Here is a 24,355-nt window from a genome sequence, read left to right on the forward strand (position 1 = left end):
TTTAGCATTCATATCTTTTATTTAAATATTTATTTCATTATTTTTAAAAGTTTTCCATCCAAAGCACGCTGTAACTGGAATCCAGCTGTCCTAGGCAATAGAAATATCAACTTGGGGTCTCCTGAGGATGGCGGATTATAGATTGCTAGAGTCAAAAAGAGATTGTCCTGTTCAACCCACCCACTTGACAGACGAGGAACTGTGGGCTGGAACGAGGTGGGGTGTCGGGATGGGAAGGGTGAGCAGGCACCAGACAGACGGCATCAGCTGGGTCCCTGGCCCCGCCCTGGTTCCTCCCATCACGGCTGCTGTTGGTACTGGCTCTCAGTGGCCGTGTAGAAGTCCTCCAGCACACTCTGGATATATTCAAAGGTGGGCCGCTCCTCAGGGCGGTTCTTCCAGCAGCGTGTCATAATGTTGTAGAGCTCCTCAGGGCAGTGCTCTGGTCGAGGCATCCGGTATCCGCGCTCCAGTGCCCGGATCACCTCAGGGTTTGACATCCCTGAGAAGGAGCCGTGGAATTAAAAAGGGAAGGATTGGGACAGGGAAACCCCAGGTGCCTCTCCAGCAACCATCACTTCCCACCTCCCCAGGGAGCTGAGCCCCTCCCACTATGAAAGCCAGGAACCCCTTCCCAGACTCTCCTACTAGGGCAGGAGCATGGCACCCAGTTTGGACCAATGAGAGCTGAGGAGCATTCTCCCAGAGACTGCCAGGAAAAGTGTTCCTCCTTTGGAAGATACACCCTTCTTCTTTCCTACGACACTGAGAGACAACATGATCTTTGGAGCTGCGCAGCCTCCCAGGGAAGACCATCACAGACAAGCTAACCTAGAGTCCTGAGTGCTATTGAGTGCCTGAAGCAGCCAGTCACCAATGCCAGACTCCTTGTCACGGAGACCAATCACTGGCCTATTGTTTCCACCACTCTTTATTATTTTGTTACTTATGGCCTAATGCTTCCTAATGGATATAGGTTCCATAACCCATTGCCTGGTTTTTACTGATGTACTCTCAAGACAAAACAGGAAGTCTATCTCAATGTCACTCTGTGAGTGGAACTATTTCCTTGCTCCATTGAAGTTTATGCGAGATATCCTTAAGAACAGTCTTCTAGGGTGACAGGCATTAAGGAGGGCAAGTGATGGGACGCCTGGGTGGCTCAGTGGTTGAGTGTCTGCCTTTGGCTCAGCGCATGATCCTGGGGTCCTGGGATCAAGTCCTGCATCGGGTTCCCAATAGGGAGCCTGCTTCTCCCTCTACCTGTGTCTCTGTCTCTGTCTCTCTCTCTCTCTGTATATCTCTCATGAATAAATAAAATCTTAAAAAAAAAAAGGAGGGCAAGTGATGAGATGAGCACTGGATGTTATACTATAATGTTGGCAAATCGAATTTAAATTAAAAAATTAAAAATAAACACATGCACACAAGAACAATGTTCTACATGTCTATGATGCCCAATTTTCTATTAACAGTCTAAAGATCCAAACTCATATATCCAAGTGCTTCCCTGAACATCTTTACTTGGATCTTTACAAGTCACCTCAATTTCAACAGGGCCAAAACAGAACTCTTGAATTTCTACCCCCAGACCATCACCCACCTGGCTGCTCAATTAAAACCAAGAGGATCAACCTTGATTCTTCTCTCTCTTTCTCTCTCTCTCACCTTCCATATCACCAAGTCACATTTTTACTTCTTTTGAAACATAGTATCAATCCATCCACTTACCTCTGTCTCCATCACTTCTTCCTGTCCCACTGCTGTGACTGCTACCTTCTCCCCAGCCCCCAATCCACTCCCATGCTGAATGAACCAAAGCTTCACTTAAAGATGGAAATCAGATGATGCCACTTCCCTGCCTCAAACCCTCCCATGGCTTCCATACACTTAGACTAACATCCACAGTCCACACTCTTCACCATGACCATGGGCCCTCTGGATCTGGCCCCTGACGACCTCCTCATTTACCATCTGCTCTCATTCCTTGTCTCCAGCTACCAGGCTTCCTTGCTTTTTCTTCAGGCACACCTCAAGGCCAAAGAGCTAGCAGTGCCTTCTACCTGGAATCTTTTCCCTAGTTCTTCACTAAGCTATCTTTCAACTCAAATAGGACCGGCTCTGATAGGAGCTGGGGAGCACCATAGGTGCTCCATTCACTCCCTCTCACACGCCCTGCTTCATTTTCTATTCAGCAGTGATCTCCAGTTGAGAATGTGTATGCATGTTCCTCCAGGCTAGAATGTACTCATCTCACTATATCCTCCATGCATAACACACAGGAGAAATCTGATAATAATGATGAATGAACCAACTGTCTATGCCTTTTATTTCTAATCTTCACAACCACTTCTGCAAAGTAGATAGCATTACCCATATTTTTTAAAGGTGAAGACGCTAGGGTAGGAGAAGTGACGTGAATTTCTCAAAGTGTGATTGTTGATGGGGCAAGATTCAAATTCAGGATGGTTTATATACAAAGTCAAGGATCTGCCTTTCTCCTTCTCCCCAGTGTTCTGGCTATAGATAGCCAAGAGACATCTCAACCAGAAAGGAACAGAGAATAACATTATTTATGGAGTCTCAGGCAATCTACATACACATTGGGTATATCTTTGTACCTACATGGTCTACTCAGCATAGGGTGTTGCCCATAGGCATGGGGATAAATTCATCCATTCAACAAGGAGTTATTGAGCACCCACCATGTGCCAAGCACAGAGGTGGGCAGTGCACATATACTAGTGAGGAATATAGACATGATTCCTGGCCTCATGGAGTTCAGTGTCCTGTGGGAAAAATGTTAAACAAATACTACTTATCAATTTCAATGAATGCTATGAATGAGACTGTATGGGGTCTTATGAATGAGAAGCAGGGGATGTATGATACTTTAGATGACTGCCTGGTGGGGTACAGAATGAGATGAAGCTGGAGAAATAGGCAGGGGCTGGATCATGCAGGACCTGCAGGCCATAATTAGAAGTTTGAGATTATGTCCCAATTATGATGGGAGACCATTAAAGAGAGGTAGAGAAGGGACAAGATCTGTTTCACAATCCTAGAAGGATCCTTCTGGCCTCAGAAGAGAATGGCCTATGGGGGAGAAGGGAGAAAGCAGGGAGACTGCATAGGAGGCCACCGCACCATCAAGGTTGGAGATGATATCGGCCTGAATGAGGGTGGAGGCAGTGGAATTAGAAGTAAGCCTGTATTTTGGAGTCAAGTGGCCAGAACCTTGGGATTGTTTGGATGTAGTAAGGGGTGAGAGAAAAGGAAGGGCCAAGCAAGCCCCCAGATTTTCAGCTTAAGAAACCAGGTGGGGGAGCCTGGGTGGCTCAGTTGGTTAAGCATCTGCTGTCAGCTCAGGTCATGATCCCAGGATCCTGGGATGGAGCCCCGCATAAGGTTCCCTGCTCAGTGGGGAGCCTGATTCTCCCTCCCTCTTTCTCTCTGATGCTCCTCTCTGCTCTCTCTCTCTCTGTCAAATAAATAAATAAATAAATAAATAAAATCTTAAAATAAAAAAAAGAAACTAAGTGGATGGTGGTACCTTTAACTGAGATGGGGCAGGTGTGGGGAGGTTGAGGGCAAGGATCAAGAACTGTCTGAATGGACACACTGACAACAGAAGAGACCCAGGTTGGAGCATGGAAGCAGCTACCAGCTGATGCCGCCTTCACTACCTGGGTAAGGGATCCGGCCGTAGGTGACGATCTCCATCAGCAGAATACCAAAGGACCAGACATCTGACTTGATGGTGAAAGAGCCAAAGTTGATAGCTTCAGGAGCTGTCCACTTGATGGGGAACTTGGCCCCTGTGGGGTTGGACAGGGTAGAGTCAGGGAGAGTCTGGGAACAGTCAGGCCTGGGTGTCTGCTAGAGTGAGGGAACAGGACAGGGACACAGCTGCTAACATCTGTCCTCAATCTGGTCTCCGCAGAAGCAAGGGCTCTCCATTCTGAAGACAGGTGTCTAGTGTGGAGAGGAGTGGGCAGAGGGGTGCGTGCTGGGGGAGCTGACACTCCATGCCACCTGGGTGATTCAGCCAATACCCCAGCGAACTACAGATTCTGAAGAGTAGAGTCCTTGAGGACTCATATAAAAGGAATCATACAATATGCAGTCTTTGCCACTTAACATGATGTTCTGAAAGTTTTTCCACGGTCAGCACGTAGCTCAGTACTTCACCCCTTCTTGTGGCTGAATAATATGCTCTTGTTTCTTCCACTTTTTTGGCTGTTATGAATCATTGCTATTCATACAAGAGTTTGCCTGTTACTGAGTTTTATAAAAGTGGAGCTGTCCAGCATCCGCTTTTTGGGGAGTCTGATCTCTTTCATTTCAATATTCTGTCCATGAGAGCCAACCATTTTGTTACATGGGGCATTGGTTTGTAATTTTTCATTGCTGCATCACATTATATTGCATGAATGCACCACAATTTATATATCTGTTCCACTACTCATGGATATTTGGATTCTTCCCAGTTTTTGTCTATTATGCATCAAGTTGCTCTCACCCTTAATTTCAACATGCACTTGGCGAACTCAGTCTAGAATTGATCAGAGTCTATGGGCCAGGACACTCTATCCAGAAGGAATCCATCAAGCTTAATAACACACAGCTAATATGGAGACAAACACATATCTTAACTGTCAACTCTCGCAACTCATCCAGGTGGATGTCCCCTGGCAGTGCTCCCTACCTTCCCGAGCGGTGTATTCATTGTCCTCGATGACACGCGCCAGGCCAAAGTCTGCAATCTTACACACCAGGGACGCAGAGACCAGGATGTTGGCGGCTCGGAGGTCTCGGTGAATGTAGTTCCTCTGCTCAATGAAGGCCATGCCTTCTGCAATCTCCCCCCCAAAACAGAGACACCCTCATTTTCACATCTGGCTCAGCCTCAGCCCAAGATGGGTCCCACCCAAGAATACAAGAGGAGCATCCAAGTTTGAGAAAACAGGAAAATGTGTGTGCCAGCTTTCCCTTTCTTGTGGAAGGATCCTGCTGGCATTTCTCTATCCCCTCATCTAGGCTGGGGGGAATCTCAGGTCCTAGGCTCTTTAGGGGCTTCTCTGAGGTTCCAAGACTTCCAGATACTACTTTGAGGAAAAAACAATGGCATTATTTCCTCAGGACCTACACACACACACACACACACACACACACACACACACACACACACCAGAACACTATAAGATACTCTCATCCCCAACCCTCTTTCTGGGGGACGACCTAGGTTAACATCATATTCTGCTGTATCTCTTGTCTTCCTTCATCCTCAAGCCTGGGTAGGGAAAATTCATTTATTCATTCAACAAATATCTACTGAGTGCCTCATGGGTGCCAGACATATTATTTAAACAAGTGGTGAGCCAAGCAAGGCTCCTACAAGGAGTAGTAAATGCCATCAAGGATAAAGCAGGATAGCAGGACATGAAGTGTAGAGAGGGCTGTTTTGGATTGAGTGGTCAGGGAAGGCTGCATTGAGGAGGTGAAATTTTAGCAAAGATCTGAGTGGTGATAATAATAAATGTATCAAATAAGAGCATTCCTGGCAGAGAGAACATCACGTGCAAAGGTCCGGAGGTAGGAATGAGTTTGGGTGTTCATGGAACAGGTGGCTGAGCAGAAGTTGGCCTAGGGAGATGGGGGCTAAGGTGAGGGAGGGGAGCTGAGGTTAAGAGGGAGGCTTCTGATTATGATGAACCTTCTAGATTTGGAGAGGAGGTTGAAGGGATAGTATTCTGAATGCAATGGGAAGATGGTAGAAGTCCTTGAGCAGGAGTGTTGACATGGTCTGATATATTTGAATGTCATCATGGCTGCTGAATGAATAATAGACTGTGTGGAGAATTCTTATTCACAACGGGTGCCTGGAAGCCTCTGATGGAAAGATGTGGGGTATTTCCTTAGGGACCTTTTTCAAGGACTTGTGCATTAACCCTCATAAAGAGGCTTATAATTAACACCCAGACACCCAGAAAACAGCACTTATGGTTTACGAACTGGCCTTCGAGCTCCTCGAGACAGATGTTATCACAATCTCTGTTTTACAGGGGAGGTGTGTGTTGGGGGGCGGGGGAAGACACTTTTTCCAGATCATCCCACCAGGAAAATTCCCAATGTCAGACTCCAACCAGTCTGCGGATTTCCAGTCTTTCTGCCTCATGTTGCCTCTAATTACTGCAGAACTCCAATGCTCTGGAGCTGGGTGCACCCCACCGGGGTGGGAGTGGGGAGTAGGGGGTAGGGTGGAGCCTGGCAAGACAAACCAAACATAAGCCTGCTCAAGGTCAGACAGGCGGGTGGTGCACTTGCGAGACGTGGCCAGCAGGGGGCACCCAATAGCTACCGGAACGGAGGTGTGAGGCTTCAGACTTTCTAACAAAAACTTGAGACTGATTTTGCTTTTGGAGTAGCAAGCCAGGGCTGAGAAGAGAGGTCTTGCCTGGGCAGGAGAGGGCGAAGGGGAGGGCGATTTAGCAGGCGTCCTCAAAGAGAACAGCTAGCAAGGGTATAATGTTAGTGGCAGACACTGTAGCTTAGTCATTTGTTACAAGATGATACCTGAGTTTAAGGAGCATTTGCTCTGCGCTTTGGGGGAGGTACTGTTGCTGTCAGCCATCACAGGAGAGTCATCTACAGGCAAGAAGGCTGAATCCTAGAGAAATAACCGGTCCAAGTGGAGACCAGGAGTGGAACCCCGGCAGCCCCGCTCAGAGTCTGTGCCGGGATCCATCACTCTACCTGGAACTTTGGCCTTGGATTTGGCAGAGCAGGCACTAATGCTGCTGGTTTCCACTTTTTTAGTACCCGTGGGCAGATATTCACGTTATTGATTCTCGCAGGCCCTCAGTGGGGCAGGTGGGGTTAACCCAATTCAGGAGACTGCAGAGGATAATGCCCAAGTAGCTCTGGAGCTGGACCTGGGGCTCTGGCTGAACTACTTCACTCCTCTGTACCTTACTTTTCTTCTCTGTAAAATGAGGACAACAATAGAACCTGCTTCTGAGGGGTCATGTGAAGATTGATCCTCTAAACCTACATCAAAGGTGTAGAACACTGGCACATAAGTATTCACTTCAGTCATGGCTATTAACGCTCCCTGTTGAGGAAGGTGGCATTCAGAGAGGTTAAGCAGCCTGCTCACAGCTACACAGGCGGAGCTGGGATCAAAACCAAAACTCGATGTGACTCCTGAGCCCCTACACTTTCACAGCGTTGCTTCTCAAGGGCTTGTTACCTGAATGGATGATGGAGAGGTTCACTGGGTTCAGGGGTTGGTCTGAGAACTAGGGTTTGATGAAGTGGTGACATTTCATGACCAGCGAGCAGGCTGCCATGATGTTGGGCATTAAAACTTGGGTTTGAAAAAAAACAAAACAAAACAAAACTTGGGTTTCCTTCTGATGGTATCAGGGAACCACAGAATCAGAGCTGGACGGGCCTCATGGGGGCTCTTCAAACTGAATCCTGCTGATACCTCAGGGTTTCCGGGAGAGTATGGGGGGCAAAGCAAAAAGCACTCTCTTCAATCAGAGCAGCTGTTTTGACCTAAATTTTAAAATATTCAGCTACTGTGTATGATTTCATTTGACCAACAGAGTTATGGCTTTATAAAAGACTTTTGAACTTGAAAAGCACAAATGTGGTCTAATTTCCTCATATGACAAATGAAGACACCAAAGCCCACACAGCACGTGGGTGACAGGACTGGGGCATGTTCTACTGCACCACCTGCCTCTCTCAGACTGGAGGTTAAGCCCTGGTCCCCAGGTTGCCTTCTTGGTCTCCCTGGGCCCTCTGCTCCGGGACATACAGGGGCCAGGAACTTCCTTCCCTCCCTTGGCTTCTGTCTTCCCTTCTGTGAAGCAGGGAGAATGGCCTTGCCCAGCCTGACTCTCCCCCAACAACATTTCTGCCAGTTTGATGGTTATAATTTAGTTACAGGCCAGACTATTGTTTCCCTAGGGATGGGGCCCATTCAAGTGAAAATGTCTTGATTTCCATATGCCTCTGGCATTTCAGATTCCAAAATTTAAAGCCTTTTTTAAATACCACTGGACATTCCCTCCTTCTCCTGGGATTTGCATACTCAAATGAGTTCTGCCTTAGGGATCTCTAGAAGGCACCGCCTTAGGCCGTTTCCCTTAACACCCTCCAGGCTGCAAACTACACCCCTCTTATCTATGCCAGCCCCAGGTACCAGCTGCCCAGGCTCAGTTCTTTTGCTTTTCCCCATGGGTTTTGCACTGGCTGTTTCTTCCATCTAGAATATCCTTCTCTCTCCAATTCAGCTGCCTAACTTCCATTTATCCTTCAGGGTTCAGCCCAAAAGCCAGTTCCTCTGGGAAGCCTTCTTGGGTTGCTCCTGGACCAGGCTGAACACTCCAGCCATATCCTCCCACACAGCATCCCTTTCTTCTCCTGTTTTCCCACAGAGAGGAGAGGATGAGAGAGGACAGACGCGAAAAGCACTCAAGCCGGGGGTAAGAGGAGCTGAAGAAAGTGAGAGGAAGATGAGAGAGAAAATGGGATTTTAAGAAGTGTTCCTGGGGTTTGTATACATTATTTATTTTGCTGGATACTGCATCCTTCAACACTGAGCCGGGATCACTTGCATAATGGGTGTCTTGGAGATTTAGTTGTCTAATGTCTATAAACTCTGGGAGGACAGAAATACTCTCCATTTTCATTCACCGCTGGATCCCCTGACATCAACACAGTAATTTAGGCAAACTACTTCACCTCACTGGGCCTCAGTTTCCTCATCTACACTCAACTTCTTTTCGATGCCTTACTTTCCTATTCTGTAAAACGGAATGACAATTTCCTACCTGTGGGTGGACTGTTACATTGGTGACCCCCAATGGACTGTGCCTCCTGAGACTCATGCCCTTGTGCAGCCTCCTCCCACACTGACCTGGGGCTGGGCCATGGGCCATACTTTGGCCAATGAAACAGTAGCAAACATGATGGGAGCAGAAGATTCACAAGTACTTGCACATTAGGACTTAGCCCCTGGGAACCCTCCCTCTTGGAACCTAGCTACCATGCTATAAAAAAGCTCTGGCTGGACTACTGAGTGATGAGGGGCCACAGGAGAGACACCCCACGGGATGAGCCACCGTGTTGGACATTCTAACCCAGGCAAGCTCTCAACAGAATGCATCCACACGAGTGACCTCAGTCTCATCACGTGGAGCAGAAGAGCCACCCAACCAACCCCAGTCAACACACAACATACAAGAAATAATACACTGCTGTTGTTTTAAGCTACTAAGCTTTGGAAGAATCTGTTACATAAGAATAAATAACAAAGGGGCACCTGGGTGGCTCAGTCAGTTAAACATCTGCCTTCAGCTCAGGTTGTGATCCCAGAGTCCTGGGATAGAGTCTGCTTCTCCCTCTTCCCTCTGCCCTCCCCCACTTGTGTGCATGCTCTCTCAAATCAATAAATAAAATCTTAAAAAAAAAAAAAAAAAGAATAGATAATAAAAATCCCACTGTCTAAGGCTGATGTGAGGAAAAAATGAGTTAATATCTGCAAGACACATACAAAAAAGTGGACATTTGACTCTTGAACAATGTAAGGGTTAGGGGTGCCAACCCCTGCACAGCGAAAAACCCACATATAACTTCTGATTCCCTCAAAACTTAACTACTAATATCCTAATGCTGATGAGAAGCCTCACCAATACCATAAGCAATTGATTAATGTGTTTCGTATGTTATATGTATTACACTCCATATCCTTACCATAAAGTCAGCTAGAGAGGAGATGTTATTAAGGAAATCATAAGAAAGAGAACATACATTTAGAGTACTGTACTCTATTCATAAAAAAAATCTGCTTATAGGTGGACCCATCACAGTCCTAACTCACGTTGTTCGAGGGTCAACTGTACACTCATATGGAGTGCTAAGCGCATGTTAGCTATTACTGCTGGCACTACTACTGTGCCTGTCCAATAAACATGTGTTAAATAAATCATTGAATTCCTGTCCCCTCCCTGCTGACATCCCCCGTAGACTCTCACCTGGGCTGAGAAGTCAATGAGTTTCGGCAATGGCTGCTTGCTACCCTCTGAACTTTTCAGGAAATCCAGCAGGCTTCCTATGGGGAGATGAGAAGCAACACGTACTGCTCACACTGCTTTGGTCTATGGTTAAAATTGTTCAGAGTAATGGATTTTTTTTTTAGATTAATTAATTAATTAATTAATCCATTCATGAGAGACGCAGAGAGGCAGAGACACAGGCAGAGGGAGAAGCAGCTCCATGCGGGGAGCCTAATGTGGGACTCGATCCAGGGACCCGGGGATCATGACCTGAGCAGATGCTCAACCGCTGAGCCACCCAGGTGTCCCCATAGTAATGTATTTAAATAAAAGTCTTTGGGACGCCTGGGTGGCTCAGCGGTTGAGCATCTGCCTTTGGTTCAGGGAGTGATCCTGGAGTCCTGGAATCGAGTCCCACATCGGACTCCCTGCATGGAGCCTGCTTCTCCCTCTGCCTATGTCTCTGTCTCTCTCTCTGTGTCTCTCATGAATAAATAAATAAAATCTTAAAAACTAAAATAAGCAGGGACGCCTGAGTGTCTCAGCCATTGAGCACCTGCCTTTGACTCGGCGTGATCCCGGATTCCCGGGTTTGAGTCCCACGTTGGGCCCCTTGCATGGAGCCTGCCTCTCCCTCTGCCTGTGTCTCTGCCTCTCTTTCTGTGTCTCTCATGGATAAATAAATAGAATATTTTTTAAAATAAGTAAGTAAATAAATAAATGTCTTTATTTACCAGTCCTAGTGTTTGTGAACTAGAATTTGAGTGTTTTAAAAATGACTTGGTGATTACTAGATGGGGGGTAATCACAATTTCTTTGACCGAGACCACTTTCTAAGTCTGGATGGCTGACTGGGGCCGTGCTTTCACAGCGCAGGAAGAACTGTGTATTTAGAACACCGAAAGCGTTTTTGAGATTTCAGAATCGCACCAAATGAGGTTGTGTGAGATGTTTGTGTTCATAAAAAAATGGGCAAGGATTGAAGATGGATGTGAAGTGGTGGCCAAAAAAAAAAAAAAAAAAATCCCTTGGAAACCTTGGATTGTGGGCTGGCAGGGTGGGGGAAGCCCAAAACAAATGCTTTGCCAACTCTTAATTCCAGGGCATGGGTCTACCCCAGGAAGACAGCTTGTGAGGCAGGAAGCTGCCCCAAGCCTTGAAGGCTTATCATGAGCCCATAAGCCTCTTCTACCATCACCCAGCGGGGTTCTGGCCCCATTCCCCTCTCTTGTAGTCCCATGAGCTCCCCTTCCCCTGGCATTCCCTTAATGGTTTCACCCCGTTAACCGGGAGGGCTGGGCCATTGCTTGTGAAGGCCCAAGTACTCAAGTTCAATGGGTACTTGCTAGAAGAGCCCCTGGCCAGACTGAGGCATCTGGAGGGCAAGAACCATGTCAGGGTCACCTTTGAGTCTGCAAGTGACTAGTATGAGCCACAGCCTGCACCCTCAGCCCCCAGAGTGCAGCACCTTTGGCCATGAACTCAGTGATGATGTAGATGGGTTCCTCTGTGACTACCGCGTGCAGCTTCACCAGCTTGTCATGCTGCAGAGTCTTCATCAGGTTGGCCTCTGCCAGGAAGGCCTCCACAGACATGCTCCCTGGCTTCATCGTCTTCACAGCCACCTTGGTGTGCTTGTTGTAGGTGGCTGGAACAGGAGAGGGGACAGGAAAGGTGGTCAGAACCCTCTGCTCCTTCCCCCAGCCCTAGAAGGCCCAGCCGCAGACCTGCTTCCTCTGGGACACCTTCCCTGCTCCTCTCAGCCCTCAGAGAGGGAAAAGGAAATGCAGGCTTAGGCTTTGGAAAGATGTAGGTCAGAAGTCTGGTTCACCACTTCCTAGCTCTGTGCCCTTGGGCAAGTCACTTAACTTCTCTGAACTGTGATTTCCTCATCTGCAAAGTGGAAATGATCAGCACTGCCTTTCCAGAAGCTATTGTAAGAATTAAAGAATAACCTCAAAACATCACTCAGATTGTTACCTGCGTGCACACACACATGCACACACACACACCACCTTTGTTTGTCACTCACTGATATACACACATACCATCTCTGCTTAAAATATTTTCATCTTAATACTGCCCTCAATGAAACGACCAGTCTCACCATGGTCCACAAGGCCCTGTAGGATTTGGCCTCACCCACCTTGCCAGCCTCATCCACCAAACTCCCCCTTGCCTTTTGTGCACCAGTCAGCCTGCCTATTAATCAATCTCAAGCACCCAGATCCTGCTCCTAGCATAGGGACTCAACCCAACCCACCCCTGGTTCATCTTGTTGCTCTTGTAAATCTCTTAATTATTTTTGCTTCCATTTTTGCCTTGGCTGCCAGGAAACTCAAATCTAGATTTGGGGTCTTCCTGTAGTGAGAAGCTAAGGCCTAATATAATATAATATAATTATATAATATTTTTACATAATATATAATTATTTACATAATTATATAATATTTTTGGTTTTCTAACCTTATCACTCAGATCCATTTTGCATGCTTCACTATACTTTCTTTGCCACATTCTCTTATTCAATGCTTGGCACACAGCAAGGTCTTGGTAAATGTAGTTGAAACGAGTGGATTTTAAACTGATTTTTTCTGGCTGAATTGTTTGCATCTCTGTAAGTTGTCTTCGCTCCCATGTGAAACATGGTGGAATGCATCAGGCCCTGGGCCAGGCACTGCATCTCCCCCACATTCTGCAAAGCAGGCATCACTGTTCTCAAGTTATTAGGAGCAGGACAGTAGGGGTGGCCCGTGCCTTTTGGGTACCCCACAATGCCCTAGCGTGGTCCTGGGTACATGACGGGTGCTCAGAGCTGCTTACTCATCTGTTGCCAACATCAACTTGCCTGGAAATCTCCAAACTACATTTCCCTACTCTTAGTTTTCTTCATCCTAAGAGGTCTCTGATTATCTCAACCAAACTGGTGGGCCACCCCAGCTCCATACAAGGGAGAAGGAGTAGATCCCTCACCCAGGACTCCTCCTTCCCAGAAGGAAGATCTGGAGCCCAACAAGCCTGGCCTCAAAGGCAAATCAGTGTTTGCATAGCAGGACAATGTGGTTACTATCAGAGGAATTGCTCCTTTATGGTTATTCAAATCTCCCCTTCTACCCTGGGTGGCATCCCCACTTTGCCTCAGGCTGTTCCTGAAAGCAAAGACCTCCCTCATCCCATCCTCCCACCACCCTCTGGCCCTAGGTCCTTACCCATCCACACTTCCCCAAACTGCCCGGCTCCGAGTTTCTTCTCCAGCTTGAGAGATTCCCGGGGGATCTCCCAGGCATCTTTCTCCCATGGCTTCTGGGGCTTGGAGGACACGCAGGGCACTGTCAGCTTCTGGCAGAGTCCATCACTCCCCTCTGGAACAGAGCTCCTGGTCAGTCGAGGGCAGCCAGCCAGAGGCTTCCCCTCGGAGGCCTCCCTGCCCCGTCCACTGCCTGGGACCAATGTTCCAATGGGTTGCCACCACTGGGGACAAGAGCACAGAGCATGATGACATGCCACCTCAACCCTCCTGCTCAAAAGGCCTAAGACTTCAGGAAAATCAAAGCAACTCTTTGTCTGGGGTGGGTCAGGAAGAGCTCAGCAGGCTCCAGAGGCTGCAGCGCACCTCACCCTTCGCTAGGATTCCGGGGAGACAGGTCCCCACCCTAGTTATGATGCCCCCCGGGCAGGACTCACTCTTGTAGTGGGCCACCAGCTCCTGCAGGCTATTGAAGGTGCTCCGTGGGGAGATGTAGAAGCCTCCGCTGTCCAGGGTCCGGATCTTGTAATGTTTCACCGAGTCCCTGTGCTGGGGGTCGTAGTCTCGCACAGACAAAGAGTAGCTTCCTGTAATGGCCGGAGGGAAACCCCTCAGTTGTGGGATCTCAGAGCCCTGCCACCTCATGTCAGCATCCTGACACCTGCTCCTGGCACCCCTGAAAGGCCCCTGCTGGCACCGTGTGAGCCCCCAGGCAGCAGGGACAGGGTAATAGTGGGTTGTGGAGTCCGGCTGTCCGGGCTCTCGTCTAGCCTCCTCCATGTCCAGCTGTGAGGCTCTGAACTAGTGATTCTGTCACCACTTTGTGCCTCGACTTCCTTATCTGTATGATGGGCTTGGTCAGCATATCTCCGTATCTCCTCACATTACCTGATGATTAAAAGAAGTAATGCTCCAAAGCACTCAGGGTGTGAACACTCAAGCAAATGTTGGCCTCAATCAGCGTCTTCATTATTTCGATCTATCTATCATCTGTTGCAAAGGCCAACACACCACATCAGATCCGCAAATAGGTTACTCAGAAACAATGGAACAAACAAAAAGATCTGCAGCAACAACAAAATGCGGTCTGATTCTGGAAATGTAAACAACAAAATGTACCATGTCAACAGTAGTGGTGGTAGGCTGAATTAATGGCCCCCCCAAATGGCCGTGTCCTCATCGCTGGCACTTAGGACTTTGTTAGCTTACACGGTTAAAGGACTTGGGGGATGTGATCCTGTTAAGGGTCTGGAGATGGGGAGGTTATTGTGGATTGTCCAGGTGGGCCTGATGGAATCACAAGGGTCCTTGTAAGAGGAGGTGGGAAGGTCAAAGTCAATAGGAGGGGACAGCCCGGGTGGCTCAGCAGGTTAGCACCGCCTTCAGCCCAGGGCATGATCCTGGAGACCTGGGATTGAGTCCCACGTCGGGTTCCCTGCATGGAGCCTGCTTCTCCCTCTGCCTGTGTCTCTGCCGCTCTCTCTCTCTCTCTCTGTCTCTCATTAATAAATAAATAAATCTAAAAAAAAAAAAGTCAATAGGAGGATAGGTGAAGATGGAAACACAAGGTTAGAGGGATGTGAAAAAGGGGCCATGAGCCAAGGAATGCCGGTGGCCTCTAAAGCTGACAAAGGCAAGGAATCAGATTATTTCCTGAAGCCTCTAGAAGGAACCAGCTCTTTGGACACCTTGACTTGAGTCTAGTGAGATTTCAAACTTCTGATCTCCAGAAAGTAAGATAATAAATTTATCTTGTTCTAAGCCATGGAAGTTTGTGGTAATTTGATAGCAGCAATAAGCATGTAATGTGTATGACATCACATAGATCAGAAACACACAAGTCTTTTAGTGGGTGACCATGCTTCTGCCATTTGCAAGCTGTGTGTCCTTGGGCAAGCTATTAGCCTCTCTGGCTCTCAGTTTGCTCTGTATGCAATGTGTGCGCTATGTCACAGGCTTTTGGGGAGGCTTAAATTGTTGCATGGATAACAAGTGACCATACATGCCAGCCACTGTTCTAAGAACTTCAACCACATAAGCCGTGAGTGCATATGAATAGTGATCACTCTAATGAATTATAATTATATGAATATAATGAATTATGTTATTCATTATAATGAATGAATAACCCCACAAGGTAGACATTTTAGATCACCATCATTTTACAGGCAAGGAGACTGAGGTCCAAGCAGATAAGCTAACTCACTTGCAGTCATGCAGTTGCGAAGTGGCAGAGTCAGGATTCAAACCCAGGAAGCTGGCTCCGGGCCCCACTCTGCCACTCTGCCTGGCCAAGATGAGGCTGGCTTGGCTGACACTAGATGGGGTGGGGAGGAACCCAAGAAGCTCTGGGATGGGATTCAGGGCACTCGTGGTGCCAGTTTTATTAAATTGGCTCTACTGGCCCCTCTGCTCCACTTCTAAGGAGCTGTGAGAGTGAACCAGGCTGACTTTCCTGCCCTGCAGGTCTGTGGGGTGGGGTGGGGGGCGTGGGGGGCTTTGTTTCTTTAGCTTCCCTGCCCCTATCTGCAGGATGGACCAGCCTAATCAACCCCCCAGCTATCCTGGGAGTAGCTGGAGAGTAGAAGCCGGGGCCTGTGTGTACAGCTTTGTCTTTTTGCCCTATTTCCCTTGCCCTGAGGCTTGAAAGGGGACTTGTTGGGTGGGAGCAAATAAAGTCTAAATATTCACTGGCTTGAAACATTGGTTGTGAGTGGCATTATCTTATCATGTTCAGGCTTGGTCAATTCGGGTATCTAGGGGTAGAGTAGAAGGCCACACAGATGCCTTTGATGGACGTCTGCAAGACTGTTTGCTCAGGGTACTGTGAGGTCACACTTTATACAATTTACTTGATTGATCGGAAGCAAGCAGCTTTGAGACTAAATGTATTAGAAAAGAATCACTCCATGTGTGAAGTCCGAAATCCCAAGACTCCTTATTGACATCCATTCCTTTGGGAAAATTAGCCTCAACTGATGGGAGTTTGAGTTATGTTATGTTTGGGGGGTACTGTTCTTGCTTCCTGTGCACCAACCTGGCAGAAAGCCACCTTCCCAGCACAGGAATTTCAGGAAATAGTTTGCCAACATCAAAACATCCAAAAAACATCAAAAGAACCAGTTGAAGCAGAGTCTTCCAGGAGGCTGGCCTGGGGCTCTTCTTGCCTCCTGGTCTACCCTCTCCTTATGGGAGGAGGGAGATCAGGTTTGCGGATAAGATCTATTGTGATGAGTATTTTAAGTAATACAAGCTACTGAAGATCAAGCTTCAACAGAATATTAGTTTTGGGGGTCCATGACCCCTTGGGCCTGCTTCCAGGGACCCATCTAGGAACTACAGAGGCTGAGAAGACCCAAACCAGGCTCCAGCAAAGGGCAGGAGAAAACTTGACTGTCTGGTGCCTGGGGGAGTCACTCAGCACCCCCTTGCCCCAGAGCATTTACAGAGGGAGAGTGGTGGCCAGTCATGCTCAGGGTATCCCTGCAGGGCAGGGCAGGGTGGGGAGGGCTGGCGTCACCTTTGGTGGTCTCGCTGTCCCGAATCATGAAGGAGCCCAACACGTTGCCGGGGGCCAGGAGTTGGCGCTCTGCATCCTTCCGGCTGATGCCCTTGAAGAACCACCTGGTGGAAAGGGGCAGGAGTAGCGTGTGAACCCAGGGTAGGCAGTCCTGGCATGGAGATACCAAGAACCTGGCTTCCCGCAGCATGGATTTTCCCACAAGATCCTTTGGGAAAAAGAACCATTCTTTTGATATCAAAACAGACATTTTACCAAGAGTGAAGCCAGTTTGCTGAGATGGGAACTTATGCAGTTTGGGGAGCTTTCTTTAAGAACAATACCAAAATACCAAAGGAAAGAGGTCCCCCAGAACTCTAAGAAAAGAAAAGGAAAAACTTTTTTTCGAAAAAAAGAACACAGTGTTACAAATACAAAATGCCCATGGGTCATTCCAATGCCACCCAATGTGAAGTATATGGTGATGGATAGAAAAACTGGTAAGATAGGGCAGCCTGGGTGGCTCAGCGGTTTAGCGTTGCCTTCAGCCCAGGGCGTGATCCTGGAGACCTGGGATCAAGTCCCACATCAGGCTCCCTGCATGGAGCCTGCTTCTCCCTCTGCCTGTGTCTCTGCCTCTCTATCTCTCATGAATAAATAAATAAAATCTTTTAAAAAGAAAAAGAAAAACTGGTAAGATAGAGTAGTCTTAACCAACTGTGGTCAAAATCTTGCTTTTGCAAATTTCACAGGCACACATGACCATCCTCTCAGGGTCTCAGGTCCATGTGAGTGGGGAGGCTGAGGTTCATAAACTTTATAATGTATCCTCTTCTGTGTGTGCAAAGTTGGATATAAAGTCAACATGAATTTTCACGCTAAAATGTGAGGTTTCAAAGAATTTTATACTTGGGGCCATATCCTTGGACCTTTTTGTTTTTCTCTCTGGATATTTGGGATATTGAGTGGAAAAAGTCCAAGCAGCAGCATCAGTAGCAGCCAAATCCATTCCTACCCTCAGCTGGGTGAGGAGTAGTTTGTGTGCTGTAATGGAAAAACGTTCCAGACCCAAGGTCAGCTAGCCTTGCATCTGCCACAGATCTGCTGTGTGACTTTGAGCAAGTCGCTTTCCCTCTCTGGGCCTCTGCTTCCTCTGTATCAACTGGGGAAGAAAGACAGCTAACATTCATCAAGTTCTTGTTATCTACCCAACAACTACATGGAAATCATGGTCCTGATTATCCCCATTTTATAGATGAGGAAGCTGAGGAACGGAGAGAGCAAGTTACTTGACTGGCATCATAACAGCTGGTAAGTGGTGGAGGCAAGATTCAACTTCAGGCAGTCTAACTCTGGAGCCCACACTCTTAGTCACCATGTGACACTGCCTACTTGGCCTTCTTTGCTTTCATCTGTGAACTGCGTCGTGCTGTGTGAAATATTCAAGCAATGTAACAGAGTACCTGGTAAGAACCAACCATCTTCCTGGCAATCCCACCCTTGGGAAGTTATCTCAGGGATCTTGCATAAGGAAGAAATGACAGATACACCGGAGAGTCACTATAGCCCAAGACTGGAAGCGGTTTCAGTGACCACTAGTTGGGGACAATAGGGCATCTACATGATGGACACTGCAGCGGTAGAAGGAAAGAGGCCACTCTAGGTGCTTCATGTAAAATCTGAACAGAAGGTGCAGAATGCCATGTGTAGTATCTGCTACTGGTGTAAAATAAAGGGAAATATATGTATTTTCTCACACAAGTATGAAGCATTTGGGAAGACTCATAAGGAACTGGTTGCCTCTGGGGAGAAGTGGCTAGGTGGGGACAGGGTGGAAGGTAGACTTTTCATTCTTTATTCTATATCCTTCCCCACACTTTGCATTTTGAAACATTTGAAGTATTGTCTATTTCAAGGAGGGGGAGAACATAAGATCCCCAACCCCCTGCCCCGGCTTCCCAATGCCCTGACTGCCCTCCCCAAAGGCACCCTCTCTGTTGGTGGTTTCTTGATGCAGACACAAGAACCTGTGAGTGCACTCTGCAAGCCTGATATGTCTATATTCATGTCAGTGGTTCTCCAGGTGAGTCCCTGGACCTGCAGCAGCCTCCTCTGAGAACTTATTAGAAATGCAAATTCTGAATCAGACAGTTGCAGAGCAGGGCTCAGAAATCAGCCTTTTAACCAGCCCTCCAGGTGATGCTGACGCACTCAAGTCTGAGAACCACCATTTAGGTTATCCCCTTTTGTTCGCAAATGATAACCCATCATACATGTTGTCTGTACCCTGCCTTTTGCACACAGCAAGTTTGTTGCCTTTGGGGAGTACCATCCAGATGGCGCCTCCTCTCAGGCTGCGGGGAGAGGTGTGGTGCAAGGATTCTGTGTGTGTTGAGATCCTGGAATCTGGGAGCAGAGCCCTGGGGTGGCCCCGGACACAAGGGTCAGTGGTAGGACAGGGAAGACTTTTCACAGCACTTTGTGTACCCTGTGCACTAAGAAGGGCATGACTGTAAGATGGGAAAAGCCCAAACATTTTCATTTTTAGTTAGGTCAGCATTTCAAACCCTCAATACCATCTAGCCATACCATCTAGCCGGAGGGAGGAGGCAGGGGATATAAAACTCTAGGGACTGCCATGTCTTAACTTTTTGAATGGCTGGCTCTGAATGAGACCTGTCGTTGCATGGCCATTGTTTTACTTGCCACTCACCACCATGCTGTGAGCCTCTCCAGGGAGGAACCCTGTCTGAGTCACCTCGTGTCCCTAGAACAGGGCTGCTGGATGCTCAACAAATGTCTGTTGGATGGTGGGATGGATGCACACACACCGTATAACTGTGTCTTCAGAGTCAAGCTAGACATGGAGAAGAACCTGCAGCCTAGCCCTCTGGGTTACAGGTTGCTCTGTGAGGGCTGGGGTGTGCTGTGTCTTTTTGGTTCTTGCAGCCGCCTCTCGGGCACTGGTGCCATGCAGGCACATATCTACACTGAACCAAATGAGGGATGACTGACCAGGTGCGGGCAGCCTTGCCTCTCAGAAGTCCCTCTTTGGCATGACCTCAGTCAACAAGTATTTATTGAGCACCTACTGCATGCCAGCCTGTGCTGAGGATACACTTGCAGACAGACAAGGTCTCTGTCCTCAAATGCTCCCATCTAGTGGGGGAGGTAGACAGTGAACATGTGAGCAACCACAGAAACAAGATTGTTTTTGCTAGCGAGAAGTGTGCAGAAGGGAATAAAACAGGTCTCTCTGGGAGGCAGAGTCCCAGAGGGGATCTGCTTTAGACAGCGTGGTCGAGGAAGGCCTCTTTGAGACCTGAAGGGTGAGAAGGAGCCAGGCAAGTAGAGATCCTAGGAAGAGTGTGTCAGGCAGGGGAGATAGTAAGTGCAAAAGCCCCGAGGCAGGAACAAACCTGATTTTGCTCATACTTCCTTCTGTAGGACAAGAAAAATGGAATACTTACTCCTCTGTCTCCAGAGAGTCAACGCGGGCGACGTAGTTGCTTGGGATGTAGCCCTCTTTCCGGGTGGCCAGTGATCGAGCCTTCCACCACTCCCCAGACCTGAGGACAGGAAGTGAGCAAAGGAGTCAGGGAGCAGAGGGAATCCCCTGGTTCTTCTTGGGTCCCCCAGCCTTGGCCTAGGATACCCCCCAACCCCAGGAAGCTGATAGGGTAAAGGGCAGGGTCACCACTGCCTGGGCCCCCAGCATGCACTCCACAGTTAGGGTAGGGATCTTTACCACAGTCCCCACTGTGCATCTGAGGGTCTAGAATCAAGCCTGGTTCCTGCATTCACAGCCCACAGCCCTAGGTCCCTGGCCCCACTCTTTTCCCCTGGACCTGCAGGGGTCCGTACTTAGGGCATGGGGCCCTGTGCCCATGGAAGACTCATTGTGGGCCAAGAGCCACAGGGAGTGGTCTGACCAAGCATAACCACTCCCATTCTTGAGCTCCAGCACACAGTGACACTACACCCACTGATGGTGAAGAATATAGGGGACTGGAGGTAGCAAACTCAGATCCAGAGATTTCTGAATGCAAAGGTATCTCAGCAGGGTCTGGTCCATACACCTGTAGCTTAATTACAGGAGCCTGAGAAAGGCTTCCCTGAAAAAGCACTTTCACCGGTTCATTGTTGCCTGGATGTACACCGCTAGTAAGCACACAAGCTCCTTTGTGTACTTACTCTCATCCAGGTTAACCAAACCCTCCATCCTCTATTATTATTAGGTTTTTATCAGCCATTATACTCCCTAATATAAGATAGCTCAGGTTCTTTACTGAAACACAAGAGAGCATGATTGAGTATTGGAGGTAGCTATGCCTTAGAAGTGGGATAGAGAGACTCACTCTTCCAGGACCACCATCTGATCTCCCTTCTGGAAACTGAGGTCTTCATGGTGAATGGCCTCATAATCATACAGGGCGATCACAATTATGTCATCAGGACCTGTTGGAAGAGAGATACATGGGATGGTGAGGCTTTATCTGAGCACTACCACAACCCTGAGTGTTTCCTATCCCAACAACTGGCACCCAGCCCTGGACCCATTGACATGTCTGTCTCATGGTATAAGTCCTAGACAGTGTAATAGAAACAAAATAGCTTGCACAAAATACTTTGGGAGCAAGTTAAAGGGTTTTCAAGGGTGGTTTTGACTGCTTGGGATTTTTGCCTTAAACTCTAAGAACCCAACCTAATCCTCTACTTAACACAAGACTCCACCACATATTTGTCAGATACATACCTTCCTTGGACCCTGGTAGGTTGTCGTTACTGTGATCAGGACGCTGTGGGGAAGAAATGAGAGAAGGGGATGAATCTGATACTGTGTGGGGAGCTACAGAAGGTCTGTGTCAAAAAGGATACCCAAGAGTATCTCATCCCAGCTCTGTGTATCAAGGGAGGAAGACCCAAGAGGGTTGGGGATATATGGGAGGTCACAGCACACATCAGGGGCACCACAAAGATCCAGGTGTCTTGGGTTGTAGCCTTGGCCTTGGACATCCTGGGGGACGCTGGCTTGTCTCCCTCCTTGACATATGGAGAAGGGGTTGGTCCAGATCAGTGTTTTCTAAGATATGTTTGAAGAAACTGTAGGTCTACCAACACATCCCATGCATAAAGGCTCCATTATGTGTATGAAAGGATCTAAGTCTTCATCCAGAGGGGAACTGGCTTCTTTCCCTTGGCACGCTCACCATGGTGCTCTAAACAGCCCTCAGGGAGATGGAACTTCATTCTATGCCCAACTAGGTCTTAAAAATACATTGTTGAGTGAACAAAACTAGTTCTTCTGAATGAGCAACATGATACATTTATAGAGATCATGTACATACACATACATTCGGTGGACATATACTGTATATGTGTGAGTGTAAATTCTTGGAAATAAGTTTGCAAGGATCCACACTGACACCACAAGAGTTGATGCCTCTAGGGAGGGATGTGATACCACTGGGGAGGGGGACATAGGTCAGAAGAAACTGTAGCTTTAACTGTTATTTATGATTTTTCTTTTTCAAGGGCAATGTGTTTGTGTCTCACACAACTAAACTTAGAAAAACAAGTGTGGGAAACTATGACAGGTATGTCTTTTTAAGGGGAGACCCATAAAGCCCATCAAGATTCACAAAGCTTTGAGGACTCCCACAGGGAAGGAGCCTGTTTTGCCCCATGTTTCGTAAACTGATTTGGCCTGGGAACCCTTTCTCTGAAGAACACTTACTAACTTACCACTGAACTAATGCCCTGTAGGAGAACAACAAATGACTGATAATAGCATCCCTTAAGTCTGATGCTCAGGAGACAACCAAAAACTAGTGGGAGAAAACCCCCTGCCCTCCACTGGTGCCAAGCTAGAAGGCCTCAGAGAGCCTGAAGCCCTAACCATAGAAAGGGCCCAGGGCCACGCAGGTTAGGAAAGAACAGGTCTAGGAGTGACTTAGGGCTTAGGATGTCAGTTCAGGATGTCACTGGAGTGAGAAGCTCATATAATCAGGAGGTATTAATAGAAGTCAAGTGTCAGAGGGAGGGAGGTGACTATTCCACTATTCCCTTATTCCATGAATTAGCCCTGTTCTAGATACCATGCCTGGAGAAGGGCAAGCAGAATGGAAGGTGGGCAGGAAGCCATGTCATGTGAAAAATGATTTAGAAGGAATGGGTGATTTGGGTAAGGTCTTTGCCTTCATTCTCAACTGGTTGTCATAGGGCAAAGGGACTGGATGTATTTGGTACAGGGCTAAGGGGTAGGTTTGGGAACAAGCCATAAGCGTTATGAGACAAGAGGCTTCCCTTCCATCTGAGGAAGAACTTTCTGAGGGCCTGCCCGAGGAAGGAGTACACCCTTGCCCCTTGAGGCAGCAAGCAGAGGCTATGTTTCCCTAGATGAGCTCAGATAAGGGCATGGACTGCAGGATTCCAGAGAGAGCCCCGGCCTTGGGGTTAGAAAGACCTGGCTCTGCTGTTCCCAGCTGTGTGACTCCCAGAAGGCATTTCCCTTCTTTGAATCTTAGTGGCTTTAAAGTGCCATACCTCCTGCCTCTCAGTTTTTGGTGAGGACTAATGATGTAGAAGAAACACCTCACCCCAGTGCCTCAAACATGGCAGGTGGTCCAAGAATGGTAAGATTATTACAACCGTTCCTGCTGCTATAGTACCATCACCACCATCACTGGTTCTGTTACTGTTAACACCACTGTTAGTTCTATTGCCACTCTTGTATCACTCTCACAACTACAGGACAAGTAGTACCACTGCCGTGACAACTATGGCTCCCATTATCACCACTAGTACTGCCCTGACTACTTTCCTCATTAACATTTGGCTTCCGCCTAGTTTTTCCTGCTCCAACCACTGGTACTTTGGAGCTTGCACTGCCAGGTTTGACTCCTGCCCCTACCCCTTTCAATCCACGGCCTTCGGTAAATTATTAAACTCCGGGTCTCACCTGTATAATAAGAGTCATGACCTAGGATTACTGTGAGGCTTTAAGATGTTAATAACCATACAGCATTTAGGTCAGCACTTGGTGCCTCATAAGCCCTGCATATGCAGAAGATAAGTAAGCAAACAGCCTCTACTAGTATGACCACTTCTCTTATTTACTGCATCTGCGCTTGCCACTATATTCCCACTGGTCTTGCTGTTACAATGTTGTTATGGTTATTGCTATGGCACTGATATTATCATTCCTATCATTACTTCAACTGCTGTTGTTACTGGTCAGGTCACTGACTCCTCTCTGCACTGCTCATGCTACCGCCCAGGCTTGGGGCCTCTGCTGTGCCCACTGGGACCTGGTCCCTGGAGCCGAGGCTGAGGGGCCAAGAAGGCCTGGACAGCTGGACAAGGAGGAGTGATGTCATTGCCCTAGGTCCTTGGTGCAGTGCAGACTTGTCCCAGAGAGTTAGGGCACTGCTGGTGAAGAGTCAGCTCCATATTACCCCAAACACACCCTGCTGACCCTCTGGAAAACAGGAGACTGTTAGGGCAATTTGGGACGGCATGGGGCAGTCCTTCAGGCTA

The 24,355-nt window shown here is 47.9% G+C and overlaps 1 protein-coding gene across 3 annotated transcripts in view; it reads right to left on the reverse strand.

Annotated features, from left to right (window-relative positions):
* Positions 1–24,355, reverse strand: part of HCK (HCK proto-oncogene, Src family tyrosine kinase) — a 41,481-nt gene continuing 17,126 nt past the window's right edge. Inside the window, exons 3-13 of one of the 3 annotated variants that reach the window (XM_025986121.2) lie at positions 21,573–21,615; positions 21,175–21,274; positions 20,287–20,385; positions 16,838–16,941; positions 13,755–13,904; positions 13,280–13,432; positions 11,539–11,718; positions 10,050–10,126; positions 4,709–4,862; positions 3,687–3,818; positions 1–502 (exon numbers count right to left, since the gene is read on the reverse strand). In XM_025986121.2, coding sequence (XP_025841906.2) covers positions 300–502; positions 3,687–3,818; positions 4,709–4,862; positions 10,050–10,126; positions 11,539–11,718; positions 13,280–13,432; positions 13,755–13,904; positions 16,838–16,941; positions 20,287–20,385; positions 21,175–21,274; positions 21,573–21,615 — 1,395 coding nt within the window. In that variant the 3' untranslated portion in view covers positions 1–299. The remainder of the gene's footprint in view (positions 503–3,686; positions 3,819–4,708; positions 4,863–10,049; positions 10,127–11,538; positions 11,719–13,279; positions 13,433–13,754; positions 13,905–16,837; positions 16,942–20,286; positions 20,386–21,174; positions 21,275–21,572; positions 21,616–24,355) is intronic. The other 2 variants (XM_072736145.1, XM_072736146.1) reach the window with 2 other exon arrangements.

This window comes from Vulpes vulpes, chromosome 14 (assembly GCF_048418805.1).
Source record: "Vulpes vulpes isolate BD-2025 chromosome 14, VulVul3, whole genome shotgun sequence".
Taxonomy (NCBI): domain Eukaryota; kingdom Metazoa; phylum Chordata; class Mammalia; order Carnivora; family Canidae; genus Vulpes; species Vulpes vulpes.